We start from the raw sequence: 20,806 nt of genomic DNA, 5'->3' as shown, positions 1-20,806 counted from the left end.
CAAATATTCAAACTATGGATTCTCAAGTCACCACATTTACCATGGAGGTGGAAAGTGAGAAGAGAAGTATTGGCTATCCTATATTTTCTGCTTGCCTGCTCCAGGTTGTTGCTGCATCTCTGCCTATAGGAGGCACTCTGGTGAAGCTGTCCTCCCAGCTCCTGCACTCTTCCCCTCAGCTCGTCCCAGCAGCGTGCCGTCTGGGCCAGGTGAGCGTGGATACGCCCGGCCTCCGCGGGGGTCACGTACGCCGACAGGGATTGGCACTGCTCCTCCAGGCGGACCAGGACCGCCCTCCTCTGCTCTAAGTCAGCCCCGACCGCCTGTGGGGTGGTTGAGGGTGGCGAGAAAGGGTTAAGACAAGAAGGAAGTCAGCATGAGTTAAGAAAACTACGGCAGTGTAAAAAGTGTGGGTATATCTTATATCGCATGTCTTCAAAAATCGGTTTAAAACCTACTTGTGCGCCCTCGCCTACAACTGTGATTGACTTATTCCTTAGTGTTTTGTATTTGTGTGCCTGCATTCTGTTTCACGTTTATATTATGCTCAAACTTCTCTGTACAGTACTATAAAAGTGCATGCATCTCTTGCACTGTTGTTATTTTTAAAACACTAGTATAAATATACTTGAACTTGAATAAGCTGTCTTGTAGCCATTTGAAGTCAATATGAGTTTATTAAGCATTATGCAATTTATGCGTCCTCTAATTTCAAAATCTAATATATATTTCTTTATCTTTATATCTTTTATTTATTTTGTCCATTTTTTCCATTGTGCTATTCTAATTGTTTTAAAGCCATTAAATTATGCTCTTTCCTGTATAAATAAAATATAGTAATATTATGGAAGAAACTTTATGTTCTTCATTATAATATAATTGTTATTATTATTCTAATGCTAATCTTTTTCCATCCTAAATAAACACATTCGTCCACAGAGTTTAAGTTATCTTACATTCCATCATCTTGAAAAGTCTCACACAGTGAGAGTGACTCGGGTTTGTTATGCTGGTATGGCTCATGCCCCCCACACTCAATTTTAATTGCATACACAAACGGCACACATTGAGCACTGGGGTTTCCAGGGTGGCGGGGCGCTGGTGGGTTGGTGTGGGGGTGTGGTTGGTCCCTGTTGCTCAGTGGGCTCCCGGCTTCTTTCTGGTTTGGGGGGGTGGGGGGGGGGGGGTCTTCTGTGGGTGTGGTGCATTGTACTTAGAGCGTTCTTGAGGTTATGGGGTGTCTATACAGCTGTGGGACTTGTGGGTGGCTGGGAGGCCTTTTTCCCTGCTTGGAGGAGCTACAATACAGTCAGATACACCAGAACAAATTGGGATAAGTCCCGTGCATCACACACCCACACCCACACCCACACACACACACACACACAAAGGTGGATTCATCACAGGCACACACACTACCAGCATCTGCCTTCAACACGCCCCCAAAACACCCTCCTGATTACATCCTACTCCCTTTCTCTCCTTTACTGCCATAGCTATCACAGGAAGAGGCCACGTGCCATCATTTCTGTTCCAATTTTCGTTGACCTAATTAATCATGTTTTGTGAAATACAAGTTGTCGTCTGATGTTTTTATGTTTATGTTTTGTCAAGTACATATTGACATTCATTGTCTCTATGTTTATCTGCCTCAACCGTGGTGATTTTCCCTCCCCCACTTGGAGAACTAATGACGAAGAGTTGGTCTTGTATAACAAAAATCCCACAGGTGTTCTCATCCCACAGGGCGTCCACAGGACAGTGTTATTGCAAACAGTTCTTGATGAATAATAAAGAGTGGCTTTGCAGGTTGAGAATTTTAAAACCACTTGCAGATTAACTCTGTCTTGGATGCAATAGCATACAAATAGTCTGTGTTGTATTCCAAGCCTGCTGACAGCACAGGTATATAAAAAAAAAAGAAAAGTCTAACACAGATTTATTTACTCTACTCTGGACAGTCGTCTAGGGCAAAAATAATGCACGGATGTGAATCATGCACTGTACCTCCACCAAGCTGACGTGTTTGTCCAGAGGATCCAAGGAGGAGGCGGGGTTCACCATGTCCAACTCTTTCTCCCTCTCGGCGATCCAGGAGGAGAAGGCCTCCAATTCGCTGCTGGAACCCTCCCACCACCGACACACCAGCTCCAGCTGAGTGACACTGGGACAGGGAAGGTATAAAAGGCCAAATAAAAAAACAATAAAAACAATGGCTGCAGATCAGTAAAATCTCTCAATGTATAGTGTGGATGTTGTTCTTACGTCTTTTGGAGCCGGTCCTGGAGCTGCAGGACGTGCTCTCTGGTGGACTGAGCTTGCTGTGGAAGGAGGCTCCGGCTCTTGGATCCCAGTTGAACATTCACTGCCCTCTCCAGCAGAGCGTCTGCTCCCACTGTGAACCCTTCTGCCCTCCTGCAGAGCTCCTATGAACAGAAAGAAACCAACGTGAAACTGGGCGAAAATCCACAACAAAAAATGTTATCTATTGTACATTTAAACTGTTGCACACACACACACACACACACACACACACACACACACACACACACACACACACACACACACACACACACACACACACACACACACACACACACACACACACACACACACACACACACACCTTGTTGAGTTCTAATTCAGTTTTCAGGCTGTCCAGACTGTTGAAGAGCAGCTCTTTGGCAAGGCTGTTGTTGGTGCTGCTGACAAATCTCCAAATTGTTTCTCTCTCCATTTCAAATTCTTGCCAGGCACTCAGAGTAGCCTGGGAAGACATACATAACCATCAGATCATAGTACACGGGTGATGGATGATCCCAGTAAACTGCAAATATTATTACAGAAACACATTAACACGAGACATTGCATCAGACACAATTAAAAAAAGATCAGTGCTGTGAAAGAAGTCGTGAAAGAAGGTGTATGTATAAATCCCACGGTAACAAGGCAACAAACAGCGGTTAACATACCACCGCATAATAATCAATACCCAGTTAACACAGGGAGATGGAAACATTGATCACGCTCGGGGTGTTTGTTGAAAGATTGAAGCTGCTCAGTAAAGTAAACAGTATGACGGCGGTGTACCTGCAGGTTGTCCTCCTGGGCGCCGGCTTTGCGATCCACCTCCCTAAACACCCTCTCCAGCTCCCCTAGAGATTGGCTAAGCCCCTCCCCCTCCTGCAGCTGCCTGCAGTGGGACACCAGAAGCTCTGCCTCCTTCCGATCAGCGTGCAATTGCTTCAGGTGTTGCTGCAGTACACACACACACACACACACACACACAAACAATGTGTCAAATGACCATTAAACGTCTATGCGTACTGTATTCCATAGGATTGTCTGTGTTGAGTGGATCAAAACTACTATGTTTATTTAAAAGCCGGGTTGTACCCTCGTCTTCGCTCTCAGACGGTCAAAATTTCTCAAAAATTTCTCTTCTTCTGATTGATTGGTTTGTTGTTTCTTGTTGGTGACTTGAGGTGGTAGGGATATTTTATGTTCCGTATAGTGAATGTTCATCCATATCGACAGTGCTTGAATTGGAAATAAATGTGGCGGTACTCCCCTTGTTCACATGTTGACGGGGGGAGGGGGTTTTAGACTGGAGCTCGCAGCTTGAGTGTTCTAATAATTAAAAGAAAAAATGCGCTCTGACTCAATAAAATATGATAGATTTTACAATATGTCCACTTGATTTATCCACTTGAGAAGACAGAACAGAGTACTGGCAGCTTATGAGAAGTGCTGATGCTCAAGAAAAAGTCCCGGTACACCAAAGAGTAAAATGTAGAAATGCGGGCACTGCATATTGTTGAGTACCGGCCCACTTCAAGCACTGCATATCGACAGTTTACTGACCACAGCGAGCTACGCTGCTTTATCAAATTCCCAGCGGTTGCCAATCACTTTGTGCACATGCGATAAAATATGAGATTTCTTTCTCAATAATCTTACAGATTACCACGTCAAACAAAACTTTTTCCCCCACCTGGTGAATTAAGTAAACCTGTTTGGCCTCCTCCAGGTTCTCAGCTTCCAGAATCCTGCTGATCTGCTCCTGGGCTTCGCTCCGCACCCTGAGCACCTCCTCCAGAGCCGCACGCACCTCCTCCCTGAGCTCCTCACACTGGAACACAGCCGAGCCCCTCTCGCCCCACTGAGGAAGAGGATCAATGAGGAAGAATGAAGGAATAATTGCATTTACTTCATGCAAATCCATGAGAAAGCTAACATACAGTATAACACTTAATTGATCCCAGGGGGCAAATTCAGAACTATCATTCTTGGGTTTGAGACGGAAAGAGACTATAATCTATTGGATCACAAAATCCACTGAGTGATTTGGAATGGAGGTTTCAAGTAATGAGGTCCCATGACAAAATGCAGCAACCATTGCCTACTAATAGAACGTACATAGAGTATAACAGTAGTTCACCTTGGCATATTGTACCACTGAATATTTACTGAATATGAGGGAACATGATAAGTTAATATGTTACCTGATGGAGTGAGGAGAGCAGTGCCCTCACGTCGGTAGAGAGTTTGTCCAGCGCAGATCTCTGTCTCTGGACCTCCAGGTCCGAACTAACCTCAGATAGCACGACCAGGCGGCGTTTGAGCCACGTCAGGGTCTCCTCATGGGCCTCTACTTCCTCCTGGAGGACCTGGAATATCGACAGTGGTAATATGAGATGCTAGATTCATGAAATTGAACTTTGGCTTCATCTCAGAACCTGGAAGAGAGAGGAGTTCTCACCTGAACTGCAGCATCCACCTGCTCCTGATGTTGGACACGGGACGTCTCTCGCAGGATCCTCATCTGTCTCCTCTGAGACGAGAGCCAGTCGGAGAGCTCACAGAACCTGTAGGAGAGTAAAGGAGGTCTTCACATTAATAACTGCATTATCTAAACCAGTGATTCTCAACGTTGGGTCCGGGTTCCTCTAGGGGTCCCCTAAGAGATTCCAGGGGGTCCCCAGCAGATTAATAGTTAAACTTCACCATTACGTCATTGATGCTTGTGATGTTAGCACCATTGGGGAATGTACAATAATGACTGTTTTGATCCTAGTTTCATTGATAACTCTCTAACTTTAGTATAGACAGATCTGGAAGTTTGGACTAAATCAAATCTATCAATAAACATCTTCTCGGATTGGGGTCCCAGGGCTTAAATCTTATCAAATGGGGTCTGTGGTCAAAGCTTACCTGTCGTTCCACTCCCTCCATTTATCTGGATGCTGCTGCAGTTTGAGGTGGGTTTTCTCTATTTGATCTGTAACGTCTGCTAGGGTCCTTAAAGTGGATTCCAGCGCTTGGTGAGCCGGGTCATTATCTGGCAACTGCTGGCACAGATCCCTCATGTTCCTGATCCTCTTCTCACACAAAGTTAAAGGGTTGTGTTCACTGAAGAAAGCCTGGGTGGAGATGGTGGAGGTTAGATGGGGATGAGTGATTTCTTATCACTCACCATCCTTGCTCTTCAACTCATTTGTCAGGTTTTCCAACTGTCCATTTCTTATTTATATCTCCATGCTATGCTACACACACCCCGTCCCCATGGTTTCCTCTTACCCTGTGCTCTTTGACCACTCGCTCACTGTTACAGGTGCCAGAAAGGGCTTCCATTTCACGGTCTAGCTCCAGCCTGCAGTCTTGCAGGATCGACACCACCCGTCTCTGCTCCACTTCCATCTTCAGACGGAGCAGGTGGCACGGCACCTCCCCTTGGACGTCCTGCAGGGAAATGGGAGCAGAAAGAGGCAGCCACTTGAACAGGGCTTTGTATGAGGGACTCAAATCTGGGATCAGGTTAAAATGGGGAATCATGGAATATGCCCAACACAAAAATCTAGATATTCAGCCCAGGACTTTGAATTTAAATTATGATTCCAATTATTTATCACTGTTCATAATAGCTTTAATATTGAGAAACATACCACTCTGCTGCAGCTTCTCATTGTGCTTGAATGCAGAACAATGTGTCAAAGGTTTACACCTCAAAAATAATGTTGAATCATATTTTTTATTAAAATTAAATGTTTGCAATTGCAACAGTACATCCAAAAAGTAACGTTGGCTACAGTAGGTTTCCAGTAGGAAGTGCCACAACTTCCTGTTTCTGGTTGTACCCAAAACAACTGGTTTGCCTACGTGCAAAACAGTAAATAATCTCATGAAAAACCTGATAAAATTCACGGTTTGGGACCATTTATTTTGGTACAACCCAAAAATACTGCTTAAAAAGATTGTGTTTCCTGTTTTCAAAAAGAAGATTTAACATGTGTTTTGAGGCTTCAAAGTTTGTCCCATTGGACTGCATCCAAGCACAGTGAGAAGCTGCACCAGAGTGGTATGTTTCTCAATCGCAAAGTGTTTGGCGAGGTTGTTTTATGAGCAGCTATACCGTAAACGATGGGAACCAACATTTTTATGAGGTCGGCATTGAAAAATGGCGAAACTATCCTTTAAAGAAAGGCAACTTGATTGCCAGTTGATTAATAACGCATGGTCAAACCAAATTACTGGTCTACTCATGTTCCTCAGAAGCCGATCAGAACCAACTAGTGGGAGATACCTAGTTAAGTTTACCATTAGGAATCATATTAGCAGCTAAAAAGTGATATCAGCCTACGCATTATTATAGTATTAGTATATATTATACTTACACATTATCTCACTATTCTTCAGAACCACATTGAGGATGTAAAAACACATAGAAAAGCGTTAACTCTGACCTAACCACAAGCCGCTAATTGGACACAGACCAGAGACACTCCATTAAAGCCAGAGGTCTCCTGCGCTTCACTAATGAAGTATCGACTCAGCGCGCCCACAGACGTACAGTAATTAGTGAGAGTGATAAAGACGGGTGACCTCTAACCTTCCAGTGTTTGTGTAGCCGGCGGACAGTCTCCTGTAGTGCTTGCTGCTCCTCCTCCGGCAGGATGTCTGTCAGCTCGTCGCATGCCTTGAGGAACACGCTCAGGAGCCTCTGGTCCAGGTGAGCGAAGAAATCCTGGAGAGAATGAAGATACAGTATTCAGACACTGGAGCAGAAGTTTCACGGTTTCAAACAACCCGTTATGTAATAACCACACCTTTGGTAATAACTTTGACCTTTGTTATGTATTATTAAATGGCTCTGCGGAATACCCTATTCTGATTGGTCAACAGCAGCGATCAGTGGTCAGTTATTTCTGAATAATGACCAATGCCTGTTAGTAATGACCGTTGTCACAGGAAACCATTTCTCCCTGCTTGTATACACGTCACTTGTCTCATGCCACCGACATGCTAGTGCTAACACTATCTAGCAGCGACGTCTTACAAAGTCATTTCAAGTCAATATTCCGTCTCAATATATGATTTTATTTAGTGAGTAACCGAGTAATAGCGGGATAATGTGCAACCAGCCAGTCGTTATGGCAAAATAACCCCTTCAGAGTGATCAATACATATTCATATAACATTTTATGTAACAACACACCAAAATTGCTGCCTTTATGCAAATCAAGTGTCACACTTTAGTACTTGATGAAATTTCAAGTTGTTGTAAACCAACAATACGTAACTACCACCATGTAGTTGGTTACAAAATGTGGCAAAAGTTATTATGTATTGCATTCAGAATATGTATTACAAAATGTGGTCAAATGTATTATATATTGACATAATGCGGCAGTAGAAAAAACCGTTGGACATCATTGGTCAATTTGCACTGACAAGAGGCCTTTATAAATACAAATAAACAAGAGGCAGAGCTCAGCAGGAAAATCAGTCGACAACACAGTAGTGCTGGGCGACCTGATTCCTCACCTCAGGATTCCCACTGACACCAAACGTTCTAAATCACGTGAACCAAAAATTTCACACTCTGTCTCGCATTTCATGATCTTGTCACGTCACATGCTGGGAAATAAACTGCACTGAGCCTGAGCGGAATATGTGTGATTGGAACCGTAGGTATTTAGTCTCACGGTGTGTTTCTTCAGCAGCTCCTCAGGGTCTCCGATCTCCGTCAGGCAGCCCTGGGCCGTGCACAGGACCCTCTCCAGCTCCCGGCGGGACTCCTCGAACCGCCTCCTCAGACAGCTGTTGGCTTCCTCCTGCCGCCTCCACTCCCCCACCTCCTTAACCAGCGCCTGGCGGGGACGATTCAGTCTGAGTGAGCGGTCTCAAGGGTAACCCCGTATAATTGTATTGTTCGTCTTTTCATTAACTGAGTGAATAATGAGACAGGTTATAGCGATGCTAACCTGTGCCCTCGTCTCAGGGGGAATGTCATTCCCTTGTAATGTGATTAATGCGAATACTGTTAGCATTGTGTTTAATGCAGTTTCTCTGCAGTGTAGTGTGGGTTTTGTGTGAAAGTGTACCGTGCATATGTACTGTCTGTAACACGGAACAGTGATGCCAACCTGAGCGGAAGTCTGAATCTCAGCTACTCTCTTCTGCAGAAGAGACGGGTCAAAGTTTCGGAGCACCTTGCTGTTTGATAGTGCCCTCTGCAGGGCGTGGTGGTTCCTCTCAACCACTGACAGACAGCGCTTACAGCTCTGCTGCTGATTCAGCAGATCCTGAGGAGGTAACAGTGGCTGATAGATGACAAATTGCAGAGATACAAATTGTTCACTGAGCTAAGTAAACAATTCAAATCCTGATTTTAATAAAAATAAATGACGCTGAAATAGATTAAGGTATCAATTGTTAATGTTTCACAAGGTGAGGTGAACTTAAAACAAAATCTACAGCAAGGATCAGCAACTTAAAGTATGAATTCAACTTTAATATCATCAAGCACATTGGTTCTCATAGTGGGGTTGGGGGACCCCCAGGGATCCTTTCAGAGGTTTCAGGGTGTCCCCAGCAAAATGATTAATAGTGAAACGCGACCATTAGTTAATGTAGATGTTAGAACCATTAGAGAATGTCCAACTATGACTGTTGTGATCAGAGTTTCACTGTCATCTCCCGAACTATACAGTAATGTAGACTGGTATGGAAGTTTGGAAGTTTAATGCGTATCCTATCTAACCTGCCACTTGAGCTTGTGCTGGGTGTGGGCCTGGGTTTGCTGCGTGTTGGGGTCCCTGGCCACAGCAGTGATGCGACTGGCCCTCTCCAGTGCCTGGTAGAACCCAGAGACGTGCTTCTCCATCTCCTCCAGCAACGGCAGCAGGCCGTGGCACTCCCTCACTAGAGATGGACAGCGCTCCCTCACCTGGAAGCGGAGACAGAAAGACGGTCTCAAAATAGAACGGGAGAAATGTGGAGGACTGAGTTTTTAACTTTTCCTTACAATGCTTTTGAGCTTTTTGGGTGCCTACCTTACTCAGCTGACTTTTGGCCGTTGCCATAGTTGCCATAACCCTGGCACCCTCTTGCTGGGGTCCATCCTTGGCAAGGAGCTGAGCGCTGCGGGAAGCCAATTTGTACTGCGTCTCCATAGCAACAACCTTTTGCTTGGTGTTCTGAAAATGAGATGTCAGCATAGAGGGAAGAGGTGATGAAGTCACAAGTGTTGGAGACCAGGAGCTCAATTTGTGGCATGATAATTACAAACCACTATACATCCCTACACTATGATGTAATTTAAATGTGAAATGCGTAAAATACAAATTCCTCACCTCCACATCCTGCAGGTAGGCCCTGACGTTGAGGAAGGAGACCTGGACGGGAGCGTTGAGCTTGGCCTCTGCTGTATCCAGCAGCTCTTTCAGGGCTGAAACAGCCTTCAGGTGGTCTCTTCTCCACTTCTCAATCTCATCTGCATGAGCATACTACAGAGTGGGAGGGTATAATATGATAAAAGTATAAATATTTAAGTTTATTTAAGTTTAAGTTTGATGGGTCAATAATATTGAATTCATATACTGCAAGGTAAGTTTATTTGCTGAGGAGTGCAACAAATCTTCTTATCCAAATGTGATCCATCCAGAGACATCATTTGCAAAAGAATGTCATACCGGACACATATTTGTTAGAGTTATTTGTAATTGTATGTTTTTTTTTTTGTTCGTTTTTTTACTTGTTTGACTTTGAGGAAGAGGTCCCTCCACCGGCCGTTCAGGAGGAGCAGCTGCTGCTTCAGGTCAAGAGACACTGTCTCATCACACGTCTCGATCAAGAAGTTCCCGGCGTCGTTCATGGCCGAGTGCTGCTCCATCCAGTGGTTGAGATTCCGGAAGAACTCCTGGAAACAGAGAGGAAGAATGAAAGAAAAATAATTTTGAATTAAAAAAAAAATATATTGAACATATTTTACATGTTCACAGAAACAAAGAGAAATAAAGAAAAATGAGAGAGAAATAGATAAATAAGACGAGAAGAGAGAACAAAGACAAAAAGGAATGAAGAAAGGAAAGGAAGAAAGAATGTAAAAAACAAACAAAATAAAGGAAGAAAGAGAGGGAGGGAGTGAGAGGGGGAAGAGAGAAAGAAAAGACAAAGAAGTGTGAAAGAAAGAAAATAAAGAAAGAAAACAAAAAAGAAAAAAGAAAAGGAACGAGAGTGAGAAAGAGAGAGAATGAGAGAGGAAGAAAAAAGAGATAAAGAATGAGAGCGAAAAAGAGAAATACAGAAAAAAGAAAATGTAAAAAGAGAGAGTGAAATAAAGAGAGAGAAAAAGGGCGCGGGAAAGTAAGAAAGAGAGAAGTGAAAAAGAGAAACAAAGAAAGAAACAAAGAAATATTTGGGTTATAAGATATTGGTAGAAATGCCTGGAGGAGAGCTGAGGCAACCACGGTAACGCAGCAGCTTTCGAAATCCTAATTCAGGAGGTCATTTGATGTAATCTGCTGCAGTACAAACTTTGACATTAAGTCCAAATGCGATGACCGTCTTTCCATCACATTTCAACCCAAAAAACATAAAATCAGACTTAATTTGTACAGCCTTAATCTGCATCCAGAAAGTTTTTTTAATTTTAAAGGATGTGTGACACGCCGAGGCTCCTACCCGCTTGGTGTTTTCGGGCTGGCCCAGAGTGGCCTCTGCGTCCTCCAGCCAGGCCTGGAGGGAGGCCACAGTGCAGCAGTAGCGCTCCCAGTTGGACAGCACCTCCTCCAGCATGCTCCTCACGCTGCGCACCTCCACAGACAGGCTCCTCCACTGCTTCACCACCTCCCGCATGAAGTGCCGCACCCCGCCCTCCCCCTCATCCGCTGTAGGAGAGTATTACCAATTTACTGTACACATACAAATACTTGGCCACTCTCTGGAATATTATACTATGTTTTACCGGTTGATATTAATAATATACACTTGACTACCTCGACACTGTGAGATGACTACTTTTGGGACAAATGTTTTTTTTAAGCATACATGTATGATTATTTATTATTAGTAGTAGTATTTAAAATCTATTTTAAATTATATTTTGCTATTTTATGAAGAATTTTATGGTGAAAATCATTTATTTTGACTTTATTTCTGTGAATTAACAGAACCAACAGACATGGCTCTTACATCACAAAACTCCCAAAATGAATTTTCTATGTTACATGTGTCGCTATATTTATTTTGATTTAATGTCATACACAAAATGAGCGTCATTTCATTGACACATATACTGTTCGTACCAGCAAAAGGTTCATGTTTACAGAGATGGTATACTGTATCTCCTAATTAAATTTGCGCCAAAAAAAAAAAAAAGCACTCCAAAATAATAACTCTGAAAAAGATGGAGCTGCATGCACTCTCAGGAAAGTGTGGGTCCTGGGTACATGTGATGCAATGTCACTTTTTCTTGTCTCACCAAGAAATAAAAATCAGTTTTTCCATCGGGAGCCGACTGACGAAACCCTGATTTAAAATGCACGTCAATCAAACCCAGCAAGCGCAATCTATCCAAATGGTGCAAAATTAGATCATCTCAAAACCAGCCTTCAGCCATCACCCATCAACACACACACACACACTCACACACACACATACACACACACACACACACACACACACACACACACACAAAAGTGTGTATCTGCTGCAGAGCAACGCCCTCGGAAATGTCTAAAAATTGAACCTCAATCTAGCCAATCGGATCTTGGGGCACAAAAGTTCCAGCTGGGCGCACGGCACGTTTTCTTCAGGGTCGACCAATCAGGCCGCGGATCCAGTGCTTTTTCTCACCACACCTCGCTTCCCCGCTCTGCGTACCCTAGAGCACCACAACCTTGGAACTTAATGAAACCAACAAGCTCGCTCTGTTGGTGCCGAGAGACGGCAGAAGTGGAGCAGCCGCTAGCGAGCAAATGAGGTCGTATTCCCCACTGAGAGCTGAGAGTGGAGGAACCTCATTTAGCTGTAGCCCCAAGATGTCCTCCACTGCGCCCGGTGAAACATATAGGGGGGTGAAGGAGCGGGATGGAGGGAGGGTGCTCTGATAGGTTATTGAGTTGTTGACAGCGGGAAATGATCAAAGGCAGGAAAATGAGACGTTCAGTGCCTCTAATGGGAGGATAGAAACATGGTGTGCTCTGGGGGGTCATTTATTCACTGAGAATAAGATAAAAACAACGAATGAAGAAAATACAATAAAATACACTTATTTTACAATAAATTGTCATCATATCAATAGGTGGGTAATTGTGATGATTAGTAGCAAAAAAGGAATGCTCATACCTACTGTACTGTTAGGAGACACATATATGAAAGCCTCAAGTGATAGACCTACACAGTGTGGGTGGATCTATACCTTAATATATCTTAATTCTGATCAGCCATCTACATTTAAAAAATATAAACAGTTGATTCATATGACATATGGTTCAAAATTTCACATCACTCACCCAAGCTGTCAGCATTGACATAGAGCTCAGCGGAACATTTCAGCGACTGGAACAACGCCTCATACTGCTCGAAAAAATGGTGCTTCTCAACAAAATCCTGAGGACAAATGAGGAAGACAATGAAAATTGATTAGTGAGAGGTGGAGTATCTGTTGACATCATCCCAATAATGGAAATTTAAGAGCAGACACTGGCTGTTTCAGAGAACCCGAAATTGTCATAATAATTTTATTATGACCTGACAAACCTGCATAAGGTCCCCATAGACATTAATATCATACTGGCAGACTTTATTTCTATAAATAATAGGCAGTAAAGAATTTAATTGGTTCACTACAGACAAAAATTTTATATGAGGAGTCAGACAGTGGCGCTCACCAGGTAGTTTTGGAGCATCAGCTCCACTGACTCCCGTCGGCCATACTTGATGATCCAGGACTTGAGTTTAGACTCGGCCACGATGAGAAAGGCCTGCATGTGGTGCTTGTTCTCCATGAACTCCATCTTGGCCAGGTGGATGTTGGAGGATGTGGAGACAAAGTTCATCCTAAAAGAAAGATTGAAAACGTAAAGCCTTACACTCACACGCTTGTTTAATATTTTGTCTCTGAATGAAACAACATTCAATTCAATGCAGGCCTTATAAAAATGTGCCCATTATTTATAACTGTTTATAACTGCACAACCACAATGAACGCTTTACTACTGAGAAACTTACCACTCTGCTGCAGCCTCTCACTATGCTTAGATGCAGTTCAATGGGGCAAACGTTTAAGCCTTAAAGGAAGGTCAAATCTCCAATACAATTTAGTTTAGTCAGACAGTCTTTATAGGCTCTAAGGTTAGGCTACCAAAAATATGGTCACATATTGTGTATCCCATTATTACTGTGCATTTTATAAGGTTTTTCAGGGTTTTATTAACTCTTTCGCAGTAGTTACTGTACTTGCTCGGGATGCAACAGTACAGTTGGCTTACGGTTCGGTATGTATCATGTTTTTTGGGCCACGGTAATGGTACAGTACCTTTATATTTAAGAAAGAAAAATTATAATAAAAAAAAGTTAAAAGGTATAAAAGATTTTTTTAAAGCAGTCTGCCATAAATACTAATGCTGTGTATGTATGACTGTGGGGGGAGGGGGAGATGAGGGTTCAAGTTCATTGTGGGTTGTTATTATTTCCATTAGTTCATCTGATTGGAGGGGAGGTGCCTAGGATAGTGGGTAAATGGCCCAGGTGTCTAGGGGGCCTGTTCCTGGCAGAGAGTCGGAATGTGGAAGGAGGGGAGAGAGTGAGGCGAGCGGCTGGTGTGAGTGGAAGTGAGCGTCTGAAGAGAAGTCCGTAATAAAAAGGGACACGGCCATTCCAGGGGGTTATTTTCCGACTGGACACCTCAACCCGGGGGTAGTTGTAAGCCTTGTGGCAGGAAATAAAAAAGGCTTGTGCTATACCCGCAGGTTCAGTCGGCGTCTCCTTCACTGGTTCTGTCTGTTCCACCCCGCCAAGTGTCACAATATAATTTTAATGTGAACTACAACTGTAATTGTTGCAATTGGTCAGTGGGATGTGTTTGTACTGTATTGCATTATTTCTACGTATTACATAGGCTATATGTTTGTTGTTTCTTTTTTGTTTGTATTTAAAAACGGGTCTTGATCAATAAGCAAATCTGACAGCAGCTCTAGGTCTCTGCTACAATGTAGACTCATATAAAACACTCTTTACAAAAGTTTTATATCATGTTTCTATGGAAAAGGCTGCATAGCCACATAAAGTTGGAAAAAAAAAAAAAATAGACCTCTTGCACAAAAATGGAAAAATGGGGATGATGTGGGCAGTGGAGCACCAACAGTGTATCAACATGGATTTAATAGGAAGCAGCACTGATGGCACGCTGCAGCGTGCCCGTAAGCTGTGCCAACACGTCTGGTTGGCGACTGGACTTCTACTATGACATTGTAATACCCACGGTTGACGCGTGCGTATTGAACCATAGGGGACATACCGAAGGTTCGATAACATACCGTGTACCATTGCATCCCTAATGCTTGCATTCAATTTTTTTTGTATTTGTTGAATTTCATCACAGTGAGAAGCTGCAGCAGAGTCCAAAGTCTGTGAGTGTGAGTGCAAAAGACTGAAGTGTTATGTGCTATGGACAGTCAAAAAGGATGGGAACCAACATTTTGGTAAGGCCTTGGTTGAACAATAGAAAACCTATCCTTTAAGTGTTGAAAATCCTGTTGCATTTAGGACAGGGTTGTGGTTGTGGTTTGAAAGTTATACCTTTCTGCCATGTCTTGGAGTTGCTCTGGGGACACAGGGACCCCATCTACACAGCGGTCCCTGTGGATCCTCTGAAATACCTGCTGGTGACTCTCCAGACTCCTTAGCACGTCCTGCAACACATCCATTAATGCTGGCTGTACACGCTGGAACGGGAAGCCAAATACAAAACCCACGAGACACATAGTAGGGTTTTTTTTTAATCACATTCTCCCTCTATGAGTCCTTCTACTGCTCACCTTGTGCTGTTCCAGGGCCTTGTGGACTGTGTTAGCCATCTCATCGTGTGCCTGCTGGACTGTGATCTCCTGACGCAGGGCTCCCTCGGCCTGGTGCAGCCACACTCCCACCACGCCCAGAGGAGCCGGCAGAGACCTGTCCAGCTGCAGATGCCAGTCCAGGAGCTGGAGTAAGATGAGCCAAAGGACCAGTGTGAATAAAATGTTTGCCCGAGAATAGAAAATGTGAATTTTTTATGCCTGGTGGGTCCATGGATACAAGTTTGTTTATGATTTCTTTTGGGATTCTGAACGGAAAAACACACAAAAACAAGAAAAACTGCTCATTTTCCTATTTCTAGTTTTCAGAAACAAAGTAGGAAAATGGGAATCCAGCTTGCCTGGCGGGTTAGTGATGAATTCAGAAAACACCCTGAACCAAATGTTCTGCCAAAAATGTTTTCTCATGCGCCGCAGGAACACTCATTGCAAAAAATCTAGACTTCACAGCACGGCAGCCATTTGTCTCCAAAATTACCAGCCAAATAGGATTTCAGAGTAAATAATAACCTCGAAAATTATGACAGTACGTTGGCTGGTACAGTCATCATTTATCAGCAGTTGGCAGCAGCAATAGAACAGTGGCTTACGTCCTATGGATCTGAGAGAGGTTGCTTTTTTACTGGTACTGGAAAAATACACTTGGGATGACTCACTGATTTGGTGACACCGTGAGTTTGTTATTTATCATGAACTTTTTTTCACGACTCCATTGATTATACTAACCCTGACACAACAAAATCAGAGTTAAAAAAAAGATACAACTATTAATCTCATCACCTTTTATTAAAATGGAACCAGTAGCTCAGGTCTATTCAGCTGGCCCATGTATTCATTCGGACCGGCCCTCTGAATACATTTGAAGTTTCTGAAACAATGTTTACATTAACTTTAGTCATGCCAACAACCGCATGACCATGCAGAAGCAGTGCGTATTTAAGAACATTATCTAGAAATCTATTAGTTAATTTGAAGCTTTTTTGTAAACTGACGAAGATAATTTCAGGAAGATTATTTTGCAAGTGTTACTACGCTCTCAACAATGAAAATTGCTTGTTGAATATGGCCCCTAAGCTGGTGACATGTTGACAATCTCGCCCCAGTTAAACAGCCCTGCAGTTGCTCTGACTGCTCCTCTGGTTTCTTTTCGGTTTTGTTTTGTTTTTCTCTGGGCGGAAAATCCACGCAACAACACGTTATCACATTATGTTGGCATCAGATTTATACTGTATATCAGAGTGTCTTTACAAGATACGATCCCAGTATGGGTGCTTCAACGTTGCTGATCTCACCCGGTTGGAGACCCTCTCCCAGGCCTGCTTGACCAGCGCCTGGTCCACGGTCAGCATCCCGTCCTTCTGCGTGGACCGCAGCGCCGCCTCTACCTGCCGACTCCTCATCTCCAGCTGAACATGCAGACTCTTGAACAACTAAGGAAGAAAAGGGGGAAAAATGCTTCATGACATGACATAAAAGGTTTTCTATTGAGCGTAAAAGGAAACAGAAAGTGATTCAAGTGTCATTACACAGAACACAGAACTGTGCGCTCAATGGAATAGCGAGTCGTGAATGGGTCTTTTCTCTCCCTCTCCTAATCAGGCATTCAAGGAAAAACTGTTGCTAATTGCCTTTGAATCCCCTGTCTCCCTCCGTGGCTCCACGTTCTCAAACTTGACTGAATAATGTGCCGGAGAAGAAACGGGGGAGATATCACGCATGCTGCTGAATATGGAATGTGTCCTGAGGCTGGGTGGAATAAGCCAGATCGGTGGAAACTGCGCTTTCTGATCCCTGTAGTGCCATGCCCGTGATTAGGCCCATACAGAGATGTTTTATATGTGTGTGTGGGGGGGTTAAACCGGATGTGATTTTCAACTCCACAGACACAAACATGCTGGAATACCAACCTGATATTGCCGTGTGAGATTGCCCTTGGTCTTCTGGGCCTGCGCCGCCTCTCTCTCCAGCTGGTCGAGCCAGATCTTCAGCTCCCTCAGGCCCTTACGCTGCTCTCTCTGGCGGGCCGGCGGGGTGGAGTGCAGCACAGGGACGAAAACAGACGATAAAACAAAGGAGTGGAATACAGAAAGCAAAAAAAAAAAAAAAAAAGGAAACGGGGAGGTAGAAAAAGCAGGGTGAAAAAAAGGGATTTAGCCACATCAAGTTGTTTAAGCAATGGATGAATGTTATTGTGGTGGAGGGATAAAGTGAGTTAAAGTAAAATTTCCAGTTTAATATCTTTTAATCCTCTGTGACCTGAAAGACTAAACTTTCAAACACTCAAGACCCCCTTCTTCCTCGTAATATAATGTATTAATTGGACTTTAAATCACCATGATGATAATTCCGTTCAACTCGGGAGCGGGTCAGATAGCCTATTTAATTTAAAAGCTTTTCCGTCTTTTCTCCGTTTTATCAGTCCCCTTTCGGCTCCCCCACAGGCAGTACGGTACCAAAAATCTTCTCTTTTATTCCGGACTCCCAACATGAAAACGCAGTGGGCTCATTCTACAGTAGAAGGAAAGCGTCCCCTTATCTGCCGGCCGTACTTACCAGAACCCCTAAGTCCCATTATTAGCAGAGCTTCATTTTAATGGAACAAAACATTTCACAGTTTATATCTTTCGAACGGAAACAACTCAAATGGACCACAGCTCAGTTGTTAATGCGTGAGTGAATGAGCGTTTGTACTACACACATCAGTGAGTAAATGAGAGTACACAGAAAACAAGGCTGGTGAGAAACGGCGACAACCACCACGCCGACAACCACACACATACTCTGTTTTTTTCTAAACAAAACGGAAAAAAAACTCTTTTGTTATTGTTTTTTTTTTTTTTTTTTTAAACAGTGTACCAGGGCTCTTTACGGCCTGGCCTAACATAAAAAGCTGACCCCTATTCGCAAGCTTTCCATCAAACCGGCGATATCAATGAATGCCAGGGGCTTTCATTGTCATGCTAATGGAGCTGGAAGCCGGAGCGCTAGGTGGCAATGTTAATAAATGGTAATATCACGTCTTATTAGACTGGACTCCCTTCTGTTATTGTCACTCAAAGGAAACTCCATCAGGAACATCACCTCAGGTAACATAGGAGGCAGATATGAAAATAGTAAAAAAAAAAAAAAAAAAAGGCAATATTAATATCCCCCCAAAATGAGTGTGGTGTGTACGGTACGAGGTGATATCACAGAGCAAATTTCTAGGGCCTAAAAAACGTGTAGTTAGGGCTGCGACGTAGGAAAAAAATTTAATAAATTATATATATATATAATTTTCTTTTTTTGCAGTAATGACGGTAATGAGCTCACCCCCGCAGTGACATCACGTGACCGCAGTATTGCGGTACTGCAGTTATCATCACAGCCCTATGTGGAGTTGGACTTGGTTCCGATTTGTGGAGTTTCTTTTCAGAACTATTCCTTCAGCTTAGGTTTAGGGTTCATCCTTGGATTTACGGTACATGGTTTTCATGCCCAGAAAAGGGTTAATGCAGACCTTAGCTGAGGATATAGGCGTAGGCAAATTAGGAAGCTGTCTAGGATGCAAAACACCAACTTTAAATGTTTTAGAATTATTTGGAATAAAAATGTAATGCAAAACTCAACATACAGAAAAGGTGCAGGAAAAGGTCTAGAAATAAATAAACATTAATATTGGGTATGAATACCCAAGTTCCCAAAAGGAGTTGAGCTGAGTTCATCTTGACTCTCAGGGAGTTTAATTCAAGGGCCAAAATCTGCTGTGCAAGATTGATTTGCATTCCCATAACAAATAAACAACCACACAAATGTAATAATATATTAATAAATCGTCCAATGTGCCAAGTTTGATGGAAAACTCGCCGAAGGGGACTGAATTTACAGAGCGACCTACCTCCAACATCTCTTCTATATCTCGAGGAGCGAGACCCCGCTGTGGGACAGAGGCAAGCGAAACAACCACAGGACAGCAGTCACCACAACAACACCAACCAAACAGAGAGAGACGGGTACAAAATGCAAGTCACACTACCAGATCGTGATCAAACAGCAAATGTCACTATTTTACAGTTTGAAAGTCATCAGAGCGGAAAGTTGAGTAGAATCGACCAAACAAGAGCAATTTTGAATGATAAATATGACTGATTTGACCGATTTCTGTGCTTTCATTAACGCTCCACTTTCATAAAATGCCCATGTTGAGATGTGAGAAACCTAAACAGTTTAACATAAAGGCTAAAACACAAAAAAAATAAAATAAAATAGTTACAAATGCTATTTGAACCAGGTCTGGACGCTACGACTCAACAAAAAAGAAACAGTGGACAGCGGGTCATCTATGGGTTATGAGTTATATGTATATTCAACACAATAACATCTATTTGAGAATTGTGAGAAGTCCAGAGGAGTCAACAGAATATGTGCATTGTGGAGGGATGCGAAGAATAAGAATAAGATGGGAGGAATAAAATGTGAAAAATTAGAGCGTAATGCAGATTGAGACGGGGTGGAAGGGGTACCTCTTCGTCCTGAGGCCCCTCTGAGTCGCTCTGCCGGCAGTTGGGGTGGTGCTTCAGGAACTGAGCCACGTAGGTCATGATGGACTTCTCGTCTGGTTTGTCCACATCCACGTCTGAGGGAGAAAGCACAGAATAGCGACAAGCTGGTGAAATATGTAGTTATAAGCCATACAGCATTATTATACAAGTTAATGAGGCATTAAAGGACCATATCGTAGCATGTGTTTTAGTCAATTTAGCTCACATTTCTTACTTTTCTATTTATTTTTTTATTTTTTTTGTCTCTCTTCTCAGGTTTTGCAAAACCTAACGATATGGTGAGAAATCCATACCATAACATGATCTCCTGGTTCTACTGACAACCATTTTATCACATATTTTTGTCAAAGTTATTTAATTTCACCATATTTGGTTTTTGTTCATTCCATTTGAAAAAGCAGAAGTGCTTTTTGCTTTAACATGGAATTACCAAATCGAAAATAGGGCATAAATTATGTCGCTTTGACAAAAATATGTGTGTCAGCGATAATTTGAAGGTAGGTTTCTCACTATATCGTTCAAATTCTCAGAAACTTGAAAACAGTGTGAGTACAGAGTACAGAATGCAGTATAGAATACAGTAAAGAAGTCACTGTTTCCCCATTTCATCAGAAACTAAGAGGCGTCATAAGAGGCGACTGACATCTGTTGAGACAAAGGAATCGAGAATGAAAACCACCTGATAGGTACTGTGCGTAGGTTTAGTTCTACGACTGTGTGGCACTGACGACCACTGACTACAGTAATGGCTCTTCATTTTTTCTGGTGTCAAGCTTGATTTGTCAGAGCTCATTGGAAGGGGCAGGCACGAAGGGGCACAGATGGCGCTTGGCAGCCTCGCATAAGATCTAATGTGCTGTACTGATGGATGGATATTCATTGTAGAATTTCAATTTTGATCAT

General features: G+C 43.0%; 1 protein-coding gene across 1 annotated transcript in view; it reads right to left on the bottom strand.

Moving 5' to 3' along the window:
* The window catches only part of syne1a (spectrin repeat containing, nuclear envelope 1a), a gene marked incomplete at its 5' end in the record, with an annotated part of 153,831 nt that overhangs the window by 117,103 nt on the left and 15,922 nt on the right, over nucleotides 1-20,806 (bottom strand). Inside the window, 25 exons of the mRNA XM_080023003.1 lie at nucleotides 96-323; nucleotides 2,008-2,164; nucleotides 2,266-2,426; nucleotides 2,627-2,767; nucleotides 3,091-3,255; nucleotides 3,995-4,162; nucleotides 4,506-4,670; nucleotides 4,763-4,868; nucleotides 5,215-5,423; nucleotides 5,581-5,742; nucleotides 6,890-7,024; nucleotides 7,986-8,150; nucleotides 8,427-8,585; nucleotides 9,044-9,229; nucleotides 9,336-9,479; nucleotides 9,636-9,788; nucleotides 10,037-10,201; nucleotides 10,966-11,171; nucleotides 12,798-12,894; nucleotides 13,176-13,344; nucleotides 15,085-15,197; nucleotides 15,324-15,488; nucleotides 16,655-16,792; nucleotides 17,270-17,377; nucleotides 19,865-19,977. Coding sequence (XP_079879129.1) covers nucleotides 96-323; nucleotides 2,008-2,164; nucleotides 2,266-2,426; nucleotides 2,627-2,767; nucleotides 3,091-3,255; nucleotides 3,995-4,162; nucleotides 4,506-4,670; nucleotides 4,763-4,868; nucleotides 5,215-5,423; nucleotides 5,581-5,742; nucleotides 6,890-7,024; nucleotides 7,986-8,150; nucleotides 8,427-8,585; nucleotides 9,044-9,229; nucleotides 9,336-9,479; nucleotides 9,636-9,788; nucleotides 10,037-10,201; nucleotides 10,966-11,171; nucleotides 12,798-12,894; nucleotides 13,176-13,344; nucleotides 15,085-15,197; nucleotides 15,324-15,488; nucleotides 16,655-16,792; nucleotides 17,270-17,377; nucleotides 19,865-19,977 — 3,878 coding nt within the window. The remainder of the gene's footprint in view (nucleotides 1-95; nucleotides 324-2,007; nucleotides 2,165-2,265; nucleotides 2,427-2,626; nucleotides 2,768-3,090; nucleotides 3,256-3,994; nucleotides 4,163-4,505; nucleotides 4,671-4,762; nucleotides 4,869-5,214; nucleotides 5,424-5,580; nucleotides 5,743-6,889; nucleotides 7,025-7,985; nucleotides 8,151-8,426; nucleotides 8,586-9,043; nucleotides 9,230-9,335; nucleotides 9,480-9,635; nucleotides 9,789-10,036; nucleotides 10,202-10,965; nucleotides 11,172-12,797; nucleotides 12,895-13,175; nucleotides 13,345-15,084; nucleotides 15,198-15,323; nucleotides 15,489-16,654; nucleotides 16,793-17,269; nucleotides 17,378-19,864; nucleotides 19,978-20,806) is intronic.

The sequence above is a fragment of the Zeus faber genome, assembly GCF_960531495.2.
Source record: "Zeus faber genome assembly, chromosome: 2".
Lineage (NCBI taxonomy): Eukaryota > Metazoa > Chordata > Actinopteri > Zeiformes > Zeidae > Zeus > Zeus faber.
Note: the sequence above shows the minus strand (reverse complement) of the source record. Positions and strands in the feature narration are given on the sequence as shown.